The sequence below is a fragment of the Ambystoma mexicanum genome, chromosome 11 (genome assembly GCF_040938575.1).
Source record: "Ambystoma mexicanum isolate Mex_15411 chromosome 11, UKY_AmexF1_1, whole genome shotgun sequence".
Taxonomy (NCBI): domain Eukaryota; kingdom Metazoa; phylum Chordata; class Amphibia; order Caudata; family Ambystomatidae; genus Ambystoma; species Ambystoma mexicanum.
Window position 1 is genome coordinate 1,287,907,142 of NC_090934.1, and position 20,685 is coordinate 1,287,927,826.

At 48.7% G+C, this 20,685-nt stretch overlaps 1 protein-coding gene across 1 annotated transcript in view; it reads left to right on the forward strand.

Moving 5' to 3' along the window:
* The window catches only part of ATP8B4 (ATPase phospholipid transporting 8B4 (putative)), a 5,389,235-nt gene that overhangs the window by 3,276,381 nt on the left and 2,092,169 nt on the right, over positions 1-20,685 (forward strand). Inside the window, exon 17 of the mRNA XM_069624764.1 lies at positions 14,231-14,395. Within this exon, the coding sequence (XP_069480865.1) occupies positions 14,231-14,395 (165 nt within the window). The remainder of the gene's footprint in view (positions 1-14,230; positions 14,396-20,685) is intronic.

Here is a 20,685-nt window from a genome sequence, read left to right on the forward strand (position 1 = left end):
CCACAAAGTGAACGCCACCATCATTAGATTCTTCCTGGGAACAAAAGGCCCAAACTAGGATATAGAGTGGGACTAACAACACACAGGCTCAGACTTCTGTGGCAAAACCCTCTCCTAATAGAACATATAGGACAGAAGCTGGGAACCCAGCTGTCGATAACCCGGAGGGTTGAATCCAGGACAAGGAGCACGACAAACTGTATACAGCAGTTCGCATCCCCACCTTACAATGCACCCTGGAGCAGTCGCGCAGGTCTGCCCAAGCCACACTTCTGCTGATGATTGTGAGAGTGTAATGATTAGGCAGTAAGATACTTTTGGACCTATATGCATAGAGGCTACACCGAACATCCCAGGCCTAGCCGACACTGACGCAGCCTGACACTCTTGTAAATGTGCCCCCTGTGCCCTGCCTCTACGGGTTGAGCTGCTCCGCCCTCAGCTTCATTCTACACGGGAGAACACCAAAGAGAGACCGTGATAACGACAGACATATCCTGACTTCCAGTGACAGAGGCACCAGGCCAGAGGCATGATTGGCTGAGGGGCAGAGACCTCATCCTGCTTCTAAAGGCCCTGGAGACATTGAGTCCCCCTGTGACAGCGCTGCTGAGGGCACTATAACCCCTTGCAGTGACCATCAGCGGGACTTATGAATACTACAGATTGCTCCTCCCCGGTGCTCACTGGATTACAGCATGGGTAAGGAGAAGGCGCCTACAAAGAGCGCAATGGACCAATATGCAACCAATGTCTCCACCGCAATGACAGATTTCGCACCCCAAACTACCACCCCTACCACGGTTGAGCCTTTATCTTTAAAAGATGTGATTGCTGCCATTGGCAATTCTCGCTCCTCCATGGAGAAAAAGATGGACGGCATCACAGCTGAGGTCTCTTTTCTCCGTAATGACCTTCAGAAATTATCCTCCCGCACTGGGGAGGTGAACCCTGTATCTTTGGAGTGAAAGATGACTTGGTGGAGTACGCCAACAACTCTCACAAACAATAACATGCCTGAAGACCTTGGTGGCTCGGGTGGACGAGGGCGAAGGGTAGATCACGCCGAAATAACATTTGTATCCTCGGCATTCCAGAGAACACAGAAGGACCCAGTATGAAACTCTTTTTGGAACAATGGTTGGCAGATCTCTTTGCACCGAAATCCTTTTTTAAATTTTTCTCGGTTGAAAGAGCCCATTGGATGCCGCCTGGAAGACCTACCCCGGGCGCCTCTCCAAGAACAGTTGCCGCTAAGTTACTAAATTATCGAGATAGAGATGCAATCCTTCAGATGTCACGCACGAAAGGGACGATCACACACAACGGCTCCAGGATCGCCTTCTTTCCCGACCATACCCATTAGGTAAAACGAGCCAGGCAATCCTTTGAACACATGAAGAGGAGACTCCACTCCATAAATGCGAAATATGGATTGCTTTTTCCGGCCCAGCTAAAGATCTATCACAACTCACAACGGTGCACTTTACTGATCCACGAGAGTCCCGGAGATGGGCTAAAAACCATATTGAAGGAAACTGGGGAACAGATGGCCTGGACCCGAGGGAAGACCCTGTGCCCAACCGAACCGAGGCCCGCCTGCTCAACGACCTCTACCACTGGAGCATAACAACCCGGAACAAGCAGCGGGCCCATGAGGATAAGGATCAGAAACGTGACGGACACAAATCAGAGTGGATGTAGATGTGGACAAAAGCTGGTGTATTGACCAAGGTACCACACAGACCTACACTTCATTTTCGCCATGGAATCCCCACAGAGGCGGCGGCCACCGAAGCCACCACCCACGACTCTAGATCTACATCAGGAGCAGTAAGTTGTTTGGTTAAGGCTGGGAGCAGGTTCTTGTTGTCTCCCAGCTGAGGTTCGGCCACAGATGCTTAAGGTTGGGGTGGAGTAAGGGGAGGGGGCTTATGGGGGGATGTTTACCTTTGGTTATTGTTTGAGGTTGTTGGACGAATGTGTGAACACCACAATACATACACTTACCCAAACCAGATCATACCCATAAGAAAACTGTTCACTTGTGGCAACATATTTGTGATTATCCATGGCATACACACAGAACAGGTTAGGGGCCGGTGGCACACGCAGGTCGCTTAGGCTCTGCACCTGGATTGTCAATGGTCTAGGATCTGGGATAAAGAGACGCTTGGTCACCCAGTTCCTGAATAGGCACTCCCCCGACATTGTCCTTATTACCGAGTCACATCTGGCAGGCACAACATGCACCCTCTTCCACAGGACAAATTATCGCACTGCTATACATGCGGGTTTCACCATGGGCTCCCAGGGTGTTCTGATTCTAATACACAAGTCCTTTCCGCTTACCTTGACCTCAGTGGAACAGGACCCCGGGGCAGATGTGTGTTGATGCAAGGCAAGTTGTGGAATGAAACCATAGGACTATTATGGCGGAGCATCACCCGGACCTATGGATCCTTGGGAGATACTTCAACGATGTAATGAGTACCATGCGAGATCGCACGCACATCAAAGGGCGGAACTCTTACACTCCCAATGGTCTCTACACATTTGCATCCACCCTGGGCCTATGTGATGTGATGTGTGGAGGGAACTTCACCCGCAGGAGAGTGGACACTTGTTCCACTCAGCGGCGCATACCACTCTGTCCAGATTGGATTACTTCTTCCTTCCAATTCCAGACGCTAGGGTTACCACAGCATCACTGCTGCCCGGGGGCATATCGGACCACTCGCCCTTGGCGATAGAGATAGACGTCAATATCCCCTCCCCTCCTAGATCATTGCGACGGAACAGCTATTACCTCGGCTTCCCTGAGTTTGTGGAGCATATCCACAAGAAAACTATGGAATACTTTGAAATAAACCCTACCTCGGTCGATAGCCCTGCAGTCACTTGGGAGGCCTATAAAACGGTTCTCCAAGGAAAAACGATCTCCTGGACGTCCACCAAAAAAAAAAGGAACATACACGAAAGGTGATAGCGGCAGAGGACAAAGCCGAAGAGAGGGAAGCCAAGTATATACAGAATGGTATCCCTGAGGTACACCAATCCCTTCTAAAGACCAGAGATTGCCTCCGGAATATTGCACTTGATGATGCGAAACACGCTCATTGGTTGACACTGGCGTGCATTTACGAGCATGAGGACAAAGCCGGCATGCTGTTGGCTTGGCTGGAGAAAAGAGTGGAGGGGCAGCGGTATGTCAGAGAAATCACTGATAGCCAAAACGAGTTGGTACGCAAGGACTCTGATATATCGGAGACGTTTGCAGAGTACTACGCCACACTCTGAGGGCCCAACTGACCCGGTAGACCTCTCCATATTAGATAACATCTCGCTTCCCCCGCTGACTGACGCACAACGTGCACAGCTAGATATAGACCTTACTGAAACCGAAATAGCAGACGCCATTGCCCAGCTACACTCTGGATTCCCTTGGCTTCATGCCGAACAAATCGACATGCATGAACTTAAGACACCTCCGTTTGCTCCTGGAACGGGCTCCGATCCTTGGCACTCTTCTCGCCCTGTTAGCAATCGATTTCGAGAAGGCGTTTGACACAGTGATATGGGAAAGCCTATGGGAGACCCTACGCCGGATGGGATTTGGGGAAACATTCCTAGGGTGGGTGACAATGCTATCTGAGTCCCCACTAGCAGAAGTCAGTGTCAACGGCTGGCTCTCCAAGCCCTTTCCACTGGGTAGGGCACACGGCAGCGGTGTCCCCTGTACCGCTTACTTTTTTGCATTGGTTATTGAACCCCTGGCCCTATGGCTCTGCTAGACTACTACGTGGAAGGGCTTCAGTTGGCCGGATGGTGGGCAGGATAAACTCTTGCTATATGCAGACAACCTTCTGATATATCTGGGTGACTCGTCCCACTTCTGCCCAGTGGTTACACAAATGCTGGCAAGATTTGGTGCATTTCGTGGACTACGAGTCAATTGGGGGAAGTCGGTTCTCTTTCCGGTTAAGGGGGGGAGAGCACGCCATACCGCCTGACTGCCCATATCGGATTGAATGTGAATGTTTTCGCTACTTGGGCATTCAGTTCTCCGGGGATCTCCTAGAGTATATTCCGCGCAACCTGCACCTGATCATTGACCGATTCTCTGCCGATGTCTGCCATTGGATGCTCCTCCCCCTGACACTGCTGGGCAGGGCAGTCTTGGTCAAAATGCTAACATTGCCACGATTTCTATATGCTTTCCCGAACGCTCCGTTCTGGATTCCTGACTCAGAGTTCCACTGGATAGACTGCCTTCTCAGGAAACTCATATGGGGTGGTGGCCACCCGCATATTGCTGTCAGTACACTCCAACGGTCAATTTGGGAAGGGGGTATAGGCTTACCACACCTACAAGCATATTACTGGGCGAGCCAAATGTCTGCCATTAATGACATATTTTATGGTAAAACTACCACACATCAGAGCTGAAACACAGGGGCGGCCGAATATCTCGCCACTAGTGCTGCTCCATCAACCCCTCACTAAACAACCCCCAAAGATGACGGCAGCACACATTGCTTTGATATGGAAGAGAACACACAAACACATCGGCTGGGACCACAAAGTGACCCAGATGCAGCCCCTGTGGAACAATGGCAATTTAGTAGAGATAAACAAATTACTGATATGGCCGCGAAGTGCCGAAGCCCAGATTACTGCGGCAGGGATGTTCTCACCGAGGGCGACCTCCCCCTTTTTTGCCGCTTCGGCAGAACATGGGCTTACACCAACAGAACACTACCATTTCACACAAATCACCCGTGCACTGCGCAGGAACATACCCTCACTCACGGATTCCCCTTAATGTTCTCCCCTAGAACGCAATCTCTTGATAGAACGTGTGCCGTCAAGGTCTCGTCCACTTTGTATGATGCCATAACAGCCTTTGCCACTCCAGAACTGGCCACTCTTAGACAGAAATGGGAGGTGGATGTGGGTACCATTGACCCGGAGGATTGGATCCTAGCCCTAATGCACCCAAGGGAAATAGCAATTGTCTCTAGAATTCGCCTGGTACAGCTAAATATACTGCATAGAGTGTACTATCCTAGGGTGGTGCAATATCGATATGTGGGACAGGGCTCCCAATTCAAATTGTCTTCGATGTCGGGAGGGGGAGGGAACCTTATACATATCCTGTGGGAATGTTCTCAAATCCAGAGATACTGGCAGCAGTGCTGCAATAGGTTGACAGAATCACTGGGGAAAGAGGTACCATTGGACCATAATCTACTCCTGTTGGGTATATCTGACGAACACATCACTAACAAATGGGAAAAACTGTTTATTTTCACGGCAGCCGGACTGATTAAACGTGACATTGCCCAACTGTGAGGCTCACATGAGAAACCAGTACTAGCCCAATGGATTGCAGATACGGATGTATGCGCTACAGTGGAACACTGTATGTACACAGCCAGTGGCTGTCCTGCAAAGGCCACGAAAATCTGGGCAAATGGGAGGAGAGGAATTAACAGGGGCTCTTGAGACATTGCCATGTGGGGACGACCAACTGCCTGGACTGATTGGAAGTAATTCAGCTATTCTATATGTACTGTTGACCCGTCACTTCTGGTCATAAAGTGTCAGCCGTAAGGAAGTGTATGTATGTATGTGTGTACTGTTAATGTATGTTTCCATAATAATAAAAAGATGTAGTTTTAAAAAAAGATGTTCACACTTTCTTAGATCCTTCAGGCCCTCCAAATCCAGGATTGGTTGGTGTTGTTGGACCTTCAGAATACTTATTTTCATGTGCCAATCCATCTCAAGCACTGAAAATACCTGAGGTTCGCAGTTCTCATTATTAATTTTGAGTTCTGCCATACGGGCTAAACTCCGCCCGAGGGTTTTCACCAAACTGATGGCGGTGGTGGTAGTGAGTCTCAGGAAGGGGGGGGTGAATTCACATCTACCCCTACCTAGACGATTGCCTGATCAGGGCATGTTCTCCTGAACAAGCCCGGGATTATCTGAACATCACCTGCCACTTTCTTCACAGACTGAGCTTCTCCGTCAATTACAAGAAGCCCATATGACACCTTCTCAGAGGCTACAGGTACATAGGAGCTGTACTGGATACATCCTTGGGAAAGAGCTTGCCACACGAGGTGAGGACATTTTTCAGTTGGTTACAAAATTTCAGAATGCCCACAGTCTACTGGTCTTCGATTTTTTGAGGTTGCTGAGCCTCATGTTACCCTGCATTTTTCTGGTGCCAGAGGCCCGCCTGAGAATGAGATCCGTTCAATGGGCTCTAAGAACACAATGGCCCCATTTCTCAGGAAAGATGTCGGACCAATTTCAGATTCCAACCAGGGTCACACAGGATCTTCTGTGATGGGCCTGCCAGGACAATATTCTGAAGGGAGAACCCTTTTGGCAACCATGGCTGGGGATTACAGTAGTGACGGATGCCTCCCTCACAGGGTGGGGAGCCCATGCCAATGATCTGACAGTCAGCGGTCGTTGGTCTCCATCGGAGTCCAAACTACATATCAATCTTTTGGAGTTGAGGGCAATCAGACTAGCACTGACAACCTTTCTGCCCTCTGTCCGGGGAAAGGATTTCCTGATAATGATGGACAACAGAGTGGCCATGTACTACCTCAACAAGAGAGGAGGTGTAGGGTCACTACCACTGTGCAGAGAGGCAATACAGCTCTGGTAATGGGTAATTCAAAAAGGAATCTCCCTATCAGCAGTTCACCTAGCCGGGGAGAAGAACACGGCAGCAGATGCTCTGAGCAGGCAGAGCACAGTATGCCACCAGTGGGAACTAGCTCAGGAAGTCCTTCAAGAGATATTCACCCTTTGGAGAACCTCTCAAGTAGATCTGTTTGCAACCGAGGTCTACCGGAAGTGCGAAACATATTGCTCCAGGGACTTTTCTCTAAGAGGAGCTCTAGGAGACACGTTCATAGTGGACTGGGAGTTTCCACTCCTGTACACGTTTCCTCCAGTCCTCCTCATTCCTCTTGTAATCTGGAGGTTGAGAAGGTTCAGGAAACGCATGATCATGAAGCAAAGGGCTTAGTATAAACTTCTTCTCATCATCTTCAAAACTTTCCATGGACTTGCCCCACCTTACCTATCTGCTCATCTCACTCCCTACTCTCCTCCTCACTAAGATCATCCTCAGCTCACTTCCTTGCCATCACTCAAGCCCCCTCTGCGCCTGCGTCTCCACTATCTCTCTATCCTCATTTCCCTACTTTAGAATGCTCTTCCACTCCCTCTCTGTACTACTCCAACTCTACCACTATTGAAATCCATCCTCACATTTATTTATTTATTCGTATTTGTATAGCGCACAGCAGCCCAAAGGCATTGTGGCACTTGTTACAGAGAGTGAACATCTTAGTTACAGTTATACAATTATCATTTGCATTTTTTTTTAACATTTACATTATGGTACACAATTAAAGTTTTTAACATATTTACATTACAATATACCATAACAGTTGGAGGCAGTAGAATCATGAATGATAATGCTAAGGGGTGGAGGAAGGTTAGTTCTGGAAGGAGGATTTGAGATTTTTCCAGAAGGCATTAAGGGAAGTTTCAGCTCTGAGGGTGGTGGGTGGTGCGGAGTGAGTTCCACAGTTTAGGTGCTATCTATGAGAAACCTATCCCTCCTGCTTTAACTCTACGGATGTGAGGAATGTGTAATTGGTGGGTATACTGGGTTCTTGTGGGGCGCGCAGAGGAGGTTCTGGATATAGTTTTTGATAGGTATGTGGGTGCTGTGTGGTTGAGGCATTTGTGCGTGATGGTGAGGATTTTGAGTGTAATGCGGTCTTTGACCAGGAGCCACTGAGCTAACTGTCTGGCTTCTGAGATATGGTCCCTTCTAGGGAGGCTCATAGCTGCTCTAAGGGCATTGTTCTGTGTAGTTTGAAGTCTGTGTAAGTTTTTGGGGGAGGTGCCTGCTAGGAGAGCATTGCAATAGTCAAGTTTGGCACCTATGGTTGCTCTGGCTATTGCGAGGCAGTTGGGTTTAGAGAGGTAGGGTTTTATGGCATTAATGAGTTTGGTGCTGTATGCTGATGCGGCGGCGATGGCGCTAACTTGTTTTTTCATTGATAAATTGGCATCAATGTAAACACCTAATGTCTTAACAGAGGATGGGACAGTGATGATGGAATTGTCTATGTTAAAGTTGGAGTATTGGGGGTTTAGCTTGGCTAAGGTAGCTTTCTGTCCGAGGATAAGAATCTCAGTCTTATCCCCGTTAAGACATAGGCCATTAGCAGCCATCCAAGCTTGGATTGTAGCGTAGATTTGTGTAGTGCTGTGGCGTCTTGATCATAGGAGCCAGACAGGGGTAGGAGTACCTGGGTATCATCAGCATAATTTGTATCTGCTATACCCATAGAGTCGAGTAAGTCGAAGAGAGGCTTTGTGAAAAGGTTGTACATAGTAGGGACTGTACAGGAGCCTTGAGGTACTCCACAGTGTATAGTGGTGGGGTCGGCGTTCGCTATGTTGGAGAACACCTTCATGGCTCTGCCCTCCAGAAAGGAGGTAATCCAAGAGGCTGCTTGTTTGGAAAATTGGGCTGCCTGTGTGAGATGGGTGGTGAGGGTTTTATGATCTACCAGCTCAAAGGCTGCCGAGAGATCGAGAAGGAGGAGGAGGGCAGGCTTGCCTTTATCCATGATCTGTGTGATTTGTTTTTTTTAGTTTTTTTTATTTGTTTATTTTTAAATCAAGGCAGGTTGACAATTACAAAATATGATGAGCAACAATTTAGGCATGTTGATCCCCAGTCCTTTTCCCCAGATCTCCTCCCCTCCTCCCCCCTGTCCCCGAGACTGGATTCCTCCTTCTTAGGCTGCCCGCTTTGTGCCTCATGGTCTATGTGTCTCCTTCAGAGTTCTCTTGGTCCTTCAGGGTCCACCGGGCCTTGGTGGGTTTGTAGGTCAGGGCGGGGAATCGCTGGTCATATTCTAGTAGGGGGCCCAGATGTTCTGGAATCGGTGGAGAGCTCCCGCCTTCTCTGCTGTCACCTTTTCCGCAATCAATATATCCCAGAGCTTTGTCCACCACTGGGCCATAAGGGGGCCTTCTGGGGACTTCCAAGAGCGGGCCAGCACCGTTTTCCCTGCTAGCAGACAGTGGGTCAGTAGTTTTGCTCTGTTTCCGGAGCGTGGGTAGATCGCGGGGATTGGGACTCCCAACAGGACTGGCTCTGGTTCTAGCGGGATCTCTGTTCCGGTGATTTGTGTGATGGTTCCCAAGCATAATTTCCAGAATTGCTGGATCTTTGGGCATGTCCACCACATATGGAAGAAGGAGCCTGGGTGGCCGCACCCTCTCCAGCTAGTTGAGGGTTTATATGATGGAGTCTAAGGGGCGGGTAATACCACAGTAGCATGATTTTATACGTGCATTCCCTGTTGGTGATGCAGGTAAATGAGGCATGTGTTTGAGTCCAAATGTCTACCCAGGTTTGGTCTTCTATTGGGTGTCCCAGGTCTGCCTCCCATTGGGCCATACAGCGAGTTCTCGTGATCAGGAAGTCGCCCAGAAAGCGCCTATACAGGGTGGATACCCTCCCACGAGCTAGGAGGTCCCCAAGTGCGAGTTCCAGGGCGGTAAGAGGGCACGTTGCTGCCTGCAGGTTTGGGGGTGCGAGCATCAGTGGCGCAGTTGGATATAAGTGAATCTGTCCCTTTCATGGAGTTGGAACTTTTCCTTACATCGCTCAAATGTGAGGGGTGCCTCTCCCGCGTATAGCTGGTCTATGGTCTCCAGGCCACCATTTATCAAGTTTTGGAAGTTGTGGGGGTGCGCTCCAAGTGAGAATGCCGGATTATGAAAGATCGGGGATCGTGGGCTCAGACCTCTTGGCACTCCCTTTCGTTTCAGTGACCAGTCCCAGGATCTTAGAGTATGTTTAGTTGTTAGGAGGAGGTCTCCCCAGTGCGTTCTGAGGGGGGGTGGGATGTGTGGCAGAAATCGTAGGGGTAAGGGCACTTGTGATTGTTCCAGTTCTACCCATCTAGGACGGTTTGTGATAGTTTGCCACGCCTGGATCTATGCTAATTGGGTCGCCACTCTGTAGGCCTGCAAGTCTGGGACTCCCAACCGTCCCAGCATGGAGCCCCCCAGTAGCGTTTTGAGGGGGATTCTCGCCCTCTTACCTTTCAAGATACATTTCAGCATCCTTCACTGTCTAACACAAAGAGTTGGTGCGGGGATCGCCACTGGAAGGGAGGCGCAGGCGTACAGGAGCCTCTGGAGGAGGTTTATCTTACAGGCTGTAATCTGTCCCAGCAGTGAGATCTCCTGGATCGCCCAACGTTTCAGGTCTCCTTCCAGTTCTTTGAACAACCGGGGAAAGTTAGCTTTGTATGTGTCCTTTGGGTCTGCTGGGATGTGGACCCCCAGGGAGGGGATAGCCCTTTTTTCCCACGTGATCGGGCACATCTTGGCCAGTGGTTCTCGCTCTTCCGGGGTGAGGCCGATGCTTAGGGCCGTTGATTTGGCAAAGTTTACTGCAAAGCCTGAAACTTCTCCATAGCTGGCTATTTCTCTTAGTGCATGTTTCAGGGATGAGTGGGCCTCTGAGATCGTGAGCAGTACGTCGTCCGCATATAGGGCGATTTTGTGTTGTGTGGGGCCGACCTGCGGGCCCTTGATCTGGTTGTTTCGCCTAATTCTCTGGGCAAAGGGCTCCATAGTAAGTGCGCACAGCAGAGGCGAGAGCGGGCAGCCATGTCTGGTTCCACAGGACCGGGGGATTGGAGCCGAGCTGTGTCCATTGATTCTCAGGAAAAATCTTGGTCCGTTATAGTTGGCCAGGACCATTGTTTGGAATGCTGTCCCAAAGCCAAAGGCCCCTAGAGTGTGTTTCATGAATGTCCAATCCACCCTATCAAATGCCTTGGTCGCGTCCAGGGCCATTAAGACCAGTTTCTGGGAATTCCGGGAGGCAAGGTCCACCAGGTTTAGGATTCTCCGGATGTTATCTCCTGCCGCCCGGTGTAAGATGAAGCCTGCCTGGTCTGGGTGGATGATCTCCGGTAGGACGCGACTCAGGCGGTTCGTCAGAATTTTTGAGTATATGTTCGCGTCTATGTTCAGAAGTGCAATCGGTCTGTAGGAGGTCAGGTTTCTCTGATCTTTTCCTGGTTTGGGCAGGAGGATGGTAGTTGATTCCTGCATCGATGGGGTTACCGATCCCGTTTCCCTGAAGGAGTTGAAGAGTGTTACCAGGGGGGGAATCAGCTGGGGTCTGAATAATTTATGGAACCTGGCCGAGAATCCGCCTGGGCCCGGGGCTCGTGTTTTGAGCGACTTAATGGCCTCCTCAATCTCTTCCTCCGTAATGGGCTCCTCCAGTTCACCTCTTGCCATGTCGGGGAGTCGGGGCAGTGCTGCCTTTTGCAGGTATTCCGTTTGTTGCAATAGGTTCCGTGGGGTTGTTGTCATGATCTGGGTCAGATGGTCCACCGCTAGTTGTTGTTTTTGAAGTTCTGAGTATTGTATGACTCCATTGGAGTTGCGCATGCCAGTGATCACGTTAGTTCATCTCGTTTGGCCAATTAGGCCACCAGGAATTTATTCGCCTTGTTGTTCTTCGCGTAGTATGATTGTTTGGCCTTCGCCATGAGTAGTGCGGTTTGTTCCGCATAGTGGGCTTCTAGTTTTTTCCTGGCTATGCGTATGGTTCGCTGCGTCCTGGGGGACCAACCTTTTTTCTTGTGGACTTCCTCTGCCTCCCTCAGCTCTTCTGTGATTTGGTTTTTTAAGTCCTGTAGGGCAGTTTCCGTTCCATGACCTTTACGGAACCCAGATTGTCTTTTACCGAGTATGGAATTGGATTCTATGTATAGTTGGATCTGGCTATGGGCTGCCTTGCCCAAGATTTTGAGAAGGAAAGGGACGGTGGTTATTGGCCTATAGTTATTAGGCTGAGCTGGGTCTAAGGAAGGCTTTAGAAGGGGGCGTACCCATGCTTCTATGAGGCTGTCAGGAACAATACCTGTTCTGAAAGATGCATCAATGAAGGCAGTTAGGAGGGGGGCGAGGTCCTTGGCACATTCCTTAATAATTTTAGGAGGGCATGTGTCTCCTTTGCAGAGAGAAGGTTTGAGGTGTTTAATGAGATCAATGACCTCAGATTCAGTGGTTTCTCTAAAGTAGAATTGGGAGGTGTGGGAATCATTATGCTTAGCTTGTTACAGAGAGTTTATTTGTTGGCTGGGGAGGGCTTTGAAGTGGTCTTGAATTATTTTTTGGAGGAGATCTATTTTATTAAACATTGCGGACTGAATGCTTGCGCACCACGTTTTGTCTTTAATGATCTCATCTGTACTGGTAGAAGGTGTGATGCTTAGTATGTCAAGATTATGGGTGGATAAGAGATCATTTATTTCTAGTGCATGCGCTGGAAGTGAGCACACATTAAGCAGTGTACATTTGAGGTATGGGTAGTGTGTGTGGGTTTTTTTTGCTTCTGGTTGTGAGATTGCTGGATTGTCATTATGCAGGATAATGTGTGGCTTGGTGCGTGAGAGTGTTGGAATAGTTTGGCATGGCGCGGCTAAGGGTGTGTATGCATTACTGAGGTGGGTGGGAGGTCTGAGTGCTCTGGGGGTGCTTAATCTGGAGTTTCTTAGGGAGGGGCGTAACGGAGAACAGAGTAAGTACCTGGGTAGTGTACGAATTCTGAGTCTAACAAGTCTAACAACTAGGTTGGGGGGCTGAGACCGGAGGCCAAAGTCCAATGGAATTGGGGCTGCTCCTATGTCCTCGGTAGTGAGTGTTAGAGAGTGCATTAATGTGTGATGAGGGCGAGATATTAGGGCAGGAGGAGATGAAATAGGTGTGATAGCTGACGTGGATGGCTATAAAAAGCGTTGTGACGAGAATAAATGTGTGTGGGCAGATGTTGTTTGCAATAGGTGAGACCTTGGGCAGCATGAATGGGGGTGGACTGTAGGTATAATTATTACTTGTCGTACATAAGAGTAGGAAGAGCTAGAACGTTTCAGGATAGCTGGTGTGGAAATGCCGTATATTGAGCAACAAAGCTCTCCTTCTTTCTGAAGAACCTGTTTCTTGGCACTCTACGCTACTGCTTCGCCCTGTTTCCCAGGCTCTACCCTTCAGGCACTCATCATCCCTTCCCTTATCTCTTCCCTGCAGCACTTTTCAGTCACCCTTTCATCCATAATTCAGCACTTTCTCCACCATCCTGTTCCTATGTCATTCTGTCCTTATCCCTGGTTTATTTTTTCACCTTCCCCTGCAACAGCTGGTCCTCAAGTCACATTCTCTCATCCCATTGTCCCATATCCACCACTCATGCGCCAAAAAAGCATTGCTTTCCCTGTGATTTTTATTAAAAATAATAAATTATAAGAATAGTTAATACACAAGGCGCTCTGCCTTCTCCTACCATTTATAGCAAAGGTACCTCTGCTGGGAAACCTAACTGGTGCAGCCACCATTTTGGTAAGCTCTGATAGGCCCAGTATCATGCCCTCTTCGGTGAGGCCCACTCCTGGGCGGTCCACTGCCGAGCAATGCCGGATGATGGAGAGTGAAGACGCACCATTGGTTCTTGGTTCCAGACCAAAGAATGATCAGCCGCTGGGTAAGCCACCTTCCAGATCTCCTTCAGGACCAAGAGTTGAAAGTAATTGGTGCCTTCCTTTCATGAATTCACATTCACTGGGTATAGTATCCCCCTCCTGTCAATGAAATTCAAGGTCTTCAGAGTTCGGATCTCAGAGTCAAAGACTACGCTCTTCTGAGCTTGTTTCAGAAGAGAATCTGTTCTCTTGGCCTCCACAAACTTCATGGATGCAGGGCTACTGTTCTCATTGCCTTCCATTCCGGCTGTGCACAAGGGATAAAAGAAGCAAACAGGTCACAGGGCTAGCTATATGACACCACTCCCGGTCCGGCGTTGAGGAGTGGATGCCCCAAGGGATCTCAATGCTGATGGCTCATGGAACCTCCTGCTTGTTAAAGGTTTTCAGTGATCCAGCTGAAGCTAGAATAGAATATATTAGATGAGGAGACTTGGGGAGGAACATACATCAGAAAGTACATTAACAAAGATATGTAATGTTTTCTTCTCTTTCATATACCTTGCGATTCAAATTGCAAAAATGTGAATGCATAATTATGTGAGTAACACAAACAAGATAGTGCATATATTTTCACATTTCATTATATGTTGATATTACAGGAGTTTGCAGGGGAAGGTCTTCGAACCTTGGTCCTTGCCTACAAAGACCTGGATGAAAACTACTTTACGAAATGGCTAAAAATGCATAATGAGGCAAGCATCTCTCTACATAACAGAGATGAGGCTCTTTCCATGGTATATGAAGAGATTGAACGTAATATGATGGTAAGTTTAATTAATAAAAACAAGTACATGGTGTGTCATGTCCTTCCATAGTAAAGGGACATTCCCAGTATTTTGTGAATATTATACTATCAGTTGCTACATCATCAAGGCCTGGTGCTTTTCTTAAGTCTCTCAGCAATAAACACTGCAAAATGAATTAAATATTGCATGCCTGTGCGTCACAAAGCATTTCAATAAATAGGTAAATACGTGTGCATATTTACCAAATTCAATACAAAATTGTATAATATCCTAAAAAATGAAATATTAAATCAAGACACACACACATATGCACACACACACACACACACACACACACACACACCACACACACACACACTGAGAATGTTCTCACAACGACAAAGCTGAATGAAGGTATCAGTCACCCCACAATACAGACTCTCTGATAATGCTTTGACAAAGAATCTTCTCAGCATAGACAAATTCAACGTCTAATCAAATATCTTGGCAAATCATCCTCAATCAACCCAACAGTAAAATATTCAGCTGCTACAGGACCCCAGGGGTTTATCAAAATACGAAGAACAAAAAAATTGATTATCCACATCCATCTCTTTTGTGGGTCTTGATTTGCCTAAATCACAGATCAGCTTGGCAACTAAGCAAGGGCCTATCGCTGTGCCTATAAAGAAATAGAATTGAAGTTGTGACACTTTCATATTCATTTTGTTTTATTTGAGTTTATAGTACAAAACACATACCCCACTCAATGAAGAACAGTAAAACACAACTAAAAAGAAATGTGAATGGAAGTGCAAGTAAAAACACTGAAAGCCGCAGCAAGGACTTTCTGCACACCTCTGTAATAAGTTTTAAAACATTAGGGCATATTATGCAGACAGTTGCGGTACGAAAAAAATCATTTTTATAACTAGACACATGAGCAATTTCCAAGATGCCCTCAAGGTATTTATTAATGTTGCAATTAGAAAACATGGGCATTTTGATGCACAGGGTACAGCATTTAGGGATAGCAAGGTGTTAAAAATAAACCAAACGACTTAGGATAACAATAGCTGAAATAGGTATAAAGGGATACTACGTGCATATGTTGGAAAGATTACCAGTAGTACTCGTGAGTAATAGCTTGCTTCCTGAGGTCCTCAAATAACTACAGCTACTCCGAAAATACTCTAAAAGCATTGAAATAACTGCTGTCGAGTCTGTTTGCCTTTCCCCAATAATAACCTGCAACACATCCACCAACACCTCTTATTACCTTCGTAAGCCAGAAGCAAGAACATAAATGCCGGGTGGCAGAAAAATTGAAAGTGTTTTAAGAAGACAAGATCACCCTTGAAGAAACTTGTCTTCAAAAAGATTTGCGAAAAACTGAAAAGAAATAAAGGATTTTCTGGAAAAATTGGGAAACAGGGGAGCCGCCAGGGGGCGCCGAGATGTACTGATCTCTCTCGTCTGGTCTCCGTCCCGGGTTGTCTTTTTCTAGAAATTGAGCCCCCCCAGCACCGTGGGAACCGATCCCCGACCCACCCCAAGGGCTCCTGGAGCTGAAGTGTGGCGGCTGGCATGTTTTTGGGGCCCAAGGGTGCCGAAGCCTCTGAGAACGACCATTGCTCTGCCGCAAGTGGGTCCGCCAGCGTGGCCGTGCCGGCCGAGAGATCCGACGAGTGTCATCCCTGTTGGCCGTGGGGGAGGGGCAGGAGCCTCTCTCATGCGCTCGCAGGTCGGGGATTCCTTCGAGCGGGGAGCTCGCCTGCCGAATTGTACACGGCACCCAGTGGCGGAGGACGAGCCGAAGGCTCCATGCAGGCCGACGGGGTGCGGAGAGGCTGCTATCTAGCCGTGCCTGGAGGCGTTCTACGGCACAGTGAGAGCGGCCCAGCGTGGTGTCTGGACACGGGGGAGGCCCGCCCCTCCTGCCAAGTCCGAGAGGGAGCAGGGAGGAGGAGGCGGCGGGGTGTGGGATCCCCCCGGGGCCCGGCCTGTGAAGCCTGAGAGATTGGTCGTGTGCAGCTGGAGCAAGGTGCGGAGAGCTGCCGGTGGGGGCCATCACACATCCTTGAGCTGAGGGGCGGGGTTGATCCCCACGTGCGGTCCGTGGACTGGGGGTGCCTCTTCCACTTACAGGGAGCGACAGTGGAGGGGGCGGCCCCCGATAGCACCCCCCCAGTGGATTTTGCTGCACTTCAGTGAAGGAAAACAAAAGAGAGACAGCCAGAAAGGGAAAAATTCTACTTCAGTTTCGGGGTGCTCAGCCAAGTGGTTATTGCAGGAGCATAGCGGTCCCTTCTTTGGCAGCAGGTTAGCTCGAGGTCTACCTCCCTACGTGGGTATATCTGGCCCCCCCCGCTGGTGGAACTGGGTGCCCCCCGGCTGCTGGCCCAACCTCAGTGAGCGGCGCAGTAAGTTTCACTCTTCTGGTAGGGGCAGCCCTTCTCCTGATGTCCCTGCATCGGCTTGGAGCGGGGGGTAGGGGGAGACTGGAAGTGACGTGGCCTGGTGTTGGTCTACTGAGTAATTCCGGGGAGCTGCGGGGGAGAGCGGGCATTGGTGCGCTGGTTGTGGGTGCTTGCTGACGCTTTGGATGAGGTTTTGGCAAGCCCCCGACCTTCCGGAGAGCAGGAACAACATGCAGGCCCCGAGAAGCTCGGGGGAAATGGACTCGCAATCGATGAGTCGTAGCATGGCTGCCTTGTTGGAGGAGATTCGCGGCTTCAGGTCAGACATAGGCAGAAGGCTTGACTCCATTGACAAGAAGATGGACTCAGTGGAGGATCGGGTCCAGGCGCTCAAGGCCAACCAGACCTCGGCTGACCTCTTTGAAATGCAGTTCGACATGAGATTGGCTGATCTGGAGAGGAGGGAGGAGAAGATCACCCTCAAGTTGGACGACCTGGAAAACAGGGAGAGACGCTCCAACCTTAGATTTCTTGTGGTTCCGGAGCGTGAGGGGGAGACACCCCTCAACTTACTGAAAGTGGTCAAGGCAATCATAAGCATCCGGTTTGATGGTGAAAATACCAGTGATCCTACTATTGATAGAGCTCACAGAGCTGGTGGACGCCCTGGTTGCCCTAGATCTATCCTGGTAAAATGTCATTACTATATGGAGAAAACCAAGATTCATGATCTGGCACGTAAGAAAGGCCCTTTTGACTGGGAGGGAGCTAAGATATCTATCTTTCAAGACCTCTCGGCGCTCACTCTCACGTGTCGGAGACTCTGTGGTCCCCTGACGAGGTGGTTACACTTGAGGGGGGTGAGATATAGATGGGGTCACCCGTTCTCGCTCTCTCTTGAGTTTGATGGCTTCAAGTACTCCCTGCTTGCACATTCTAACATCCAGAGAGTGACTGGAGAATTGCTGGGGGAGTCCACTGCGAAAAAGGATTTGGATGCAGGGAATAAGGGAGAAAGAGATTGTGACCCTGCTCCGGAGAGTGCAGGGCGTCGCCGTGTCCGAGGTCATAGAAAATTTAGGAAAGTGTTTCCTCCTTCCCCGGAACAGCCAATGACTTAACTGGGAAGTTGGGTTTTGGTAGGTTCGAATTGGGTGCATCAATGCTTGGGGGCCTGGTGCTGGTTATGCAAAGTTCTTCTTGGTTACCTGCTGGGGGTGGTGGGGAAGTTGCTTAAGATGTATCTATGTTGGGTGTGCTAAGGGGGGGCTCAGAATTTCATGTGTTTGTCAGTTGTGATTCGCCCTGGTGGAGGCGAGGCCTGGCGGCCTGGGGGGTTCGGCGGTTGGATGTCACAGTCTTTCCAGGCGCTCAGCGAAGGGGTGGGTGGGGGAGGGAAGGGGTTGGTTTTGATGGGGTGGGGTTGTGCTGACCAGGGGTTGAGGGTTGTTGAGGGGGTGGGGAGGTGGACGGTTTGGTTCTGGTTCGTACATAGGGAAGGGGGATGTTTGCTGCCAAGTTCATGTTGGGGTTTTGAAGTTCTATCCTTTTGGGCTCACTATCGTTTACAATTTTTGGTCAGGAGACAGGGTTTTTTGAAAGGTATTGCAGGTGGGAACCTTCTTGAAAAGAGGCCCCGGGGGACAGATCCAACACTGTGCCCCTATTATAGGGCCCGGCAGTGGTCTATGCTCACTTAATGGCTGACTCTTTATTTACATTGACTTTGGGGTTGCTAAATTTTTGGGGCCTGAATACCCCGGGTAAGAGATCGCTGGTGATGAAGGAATTTAATAAACTAAAATTACATTTTTTATTTTTGCAGGAAACTCATTGGGCAAGGGTGAGGGAGATGGCCCTTAGATCTCGGTCGATTCAGGAAATATTGCAGGCTTCTGCCCCGACCAAGCGAAGAGGTGTGGCGATTTTGGTCTCCCCCAGATTCCACTGTGTGTAATTGTGTGTGGGGATTTGAATATAATTTGTTATTTGTGGGTTGCTCATCACCCGCACAGAAGTATGGAAGAATGGCAGCCAGGGAGTGGGGTCGGATTTGGCATGCCCTGATGGAATCAAAAGGTTTCTGTTTGTTTATTGGTTCAGTAAAGTGAGATGTCCGGCCAGACCAACCTGGAACATGGAGCACCAGGAATCCATTTTGGATTACTTTTATGTATCTGGTAAAATTGTTGGGCTGCTAACTGAGCTGGTAATTATACCCACAATGCTTAGTGACCATGGAAAATTGTCTGCCAGATGTTCAATAACGGTGTGCAATTACATTTATTCTGTAGAAGTAAACGCAGGTAGAAACCGATTGATTTGGACTCACGATGCAGTGGAGGATTTATATGATCATTTATTGCCTATCTTTATCAACTCGCGAATCAATAGGTTTCGATTAGCGATTTTTATGTGTCTGCACTGTGTGATTTCTCCCTTAAAAGGGTGGGCTCTAACAAGCCTGTCTACAAGTATTGGAACATATTTGATAGTTTAATTTAGCAGAAGGAAAGAACTCTGTGAGCCGCTATTAGAAAATGGTCAAGTCTTGACCTCAGTGTGCGTGTGGCTTTAATGAAAAAATTGAAACTTAAATTTAAGAACTCTGGGTCCATAAAGCAATATTGTCCTAGAAGGACGCTAAAGACCATGATAAGGTGTGGAAGATAGTAAAGAGAGAGGACACACCGCAGGAGGCTTTACAAACTCATCCAGTGTCTGAAGAGACCTGGGTGGAGCATTTTAGCACTCTGTTTGCGGAAACTCAGACTACTCCCACTACTCCCCAATGTTACTCGGGAGAAAAATAGGATTTGGACTTCGATAATGAAGAGATTTTTAAATTGATTCGCTGCACTAGTACCTTACGAGCTCCGAGCCCTGATGGACTTCCCGGTGTTTATTTTTTTACAAGCAGAAAGTAATCCCTGTATTGACTTTAAGTTGGATGCATTAGACCCGCATTGGAATTATTATTTTTTTTTAAACTTTTGTTTATTGGCAGAAAGTTAAGACAGGCACAGCACAGAGTGCACAGCCATAAGCAAGCAACATAACATCACTCAAGGAAGTACATCGCGACCATTGCAGACATCACAGGTTGGGAGGGTTGACGGCCAGGAGAGGGGCAAAAAAGAACAAAAAAAGAGAGGGAAGGAGAATCACATTTCTCATGGAATATTGGGCCGTGCTGGTGGGTGGGTAGATCTCCATTCCACAACGTCTCTATTGTTAGGTAGCTGCAGAATTCTGACCACATGTTTTTGGGGCGTGATGACATTGGTAGTGATCCGATGTATTCCTCTTCACACATTTGTACCCAGGTAAGGACTTTCAGCCACATCATGAGGGCGGGGGGGGTTATGGCGCTTCCAACATTGCAATATACACCGAATTTAGACATTTTCCTTGCATTTTCCTCAAGCCAGATACCAAACAGCAGGGCTAGTGGGTCCAGATCCACCGGGGAACCAATTATTTCAGAGAGCACCTCCTCCACGGCCACCCAAAAAGTGTTTAGCGCTGCGCAGGAACAGAACATGTGTATGTGATCAGCTTCACTGGATTTGCATTGTGGGCATGTGTGAGTCTGGGTGCGTGTGAATTTTGCTACTCTGTACGGTGTGTAATAGAGCCTGTTGAGGAGTTTGAATTGTATGCAGCGGAATCTGGCGCAAGGGGAGACTTTGCGTGTGTGTGCACACATTTTACTCCACATATCATCAGTTATTTCCGTTTCGAGCTCCCTAGCCCATGCCTCTCATGTTTTGAGAGACGTGTCTACTGTTCTCTCAAGCTGCATTTTGTATATAGTGGAGACTATGCCCCTGCCGCCCCTGCCGCCAGCAGAGTTTGCTATATATTGGAGTTCAGGTGAGTCTGGAGGTTTGTCTGGGTATGAGGGCC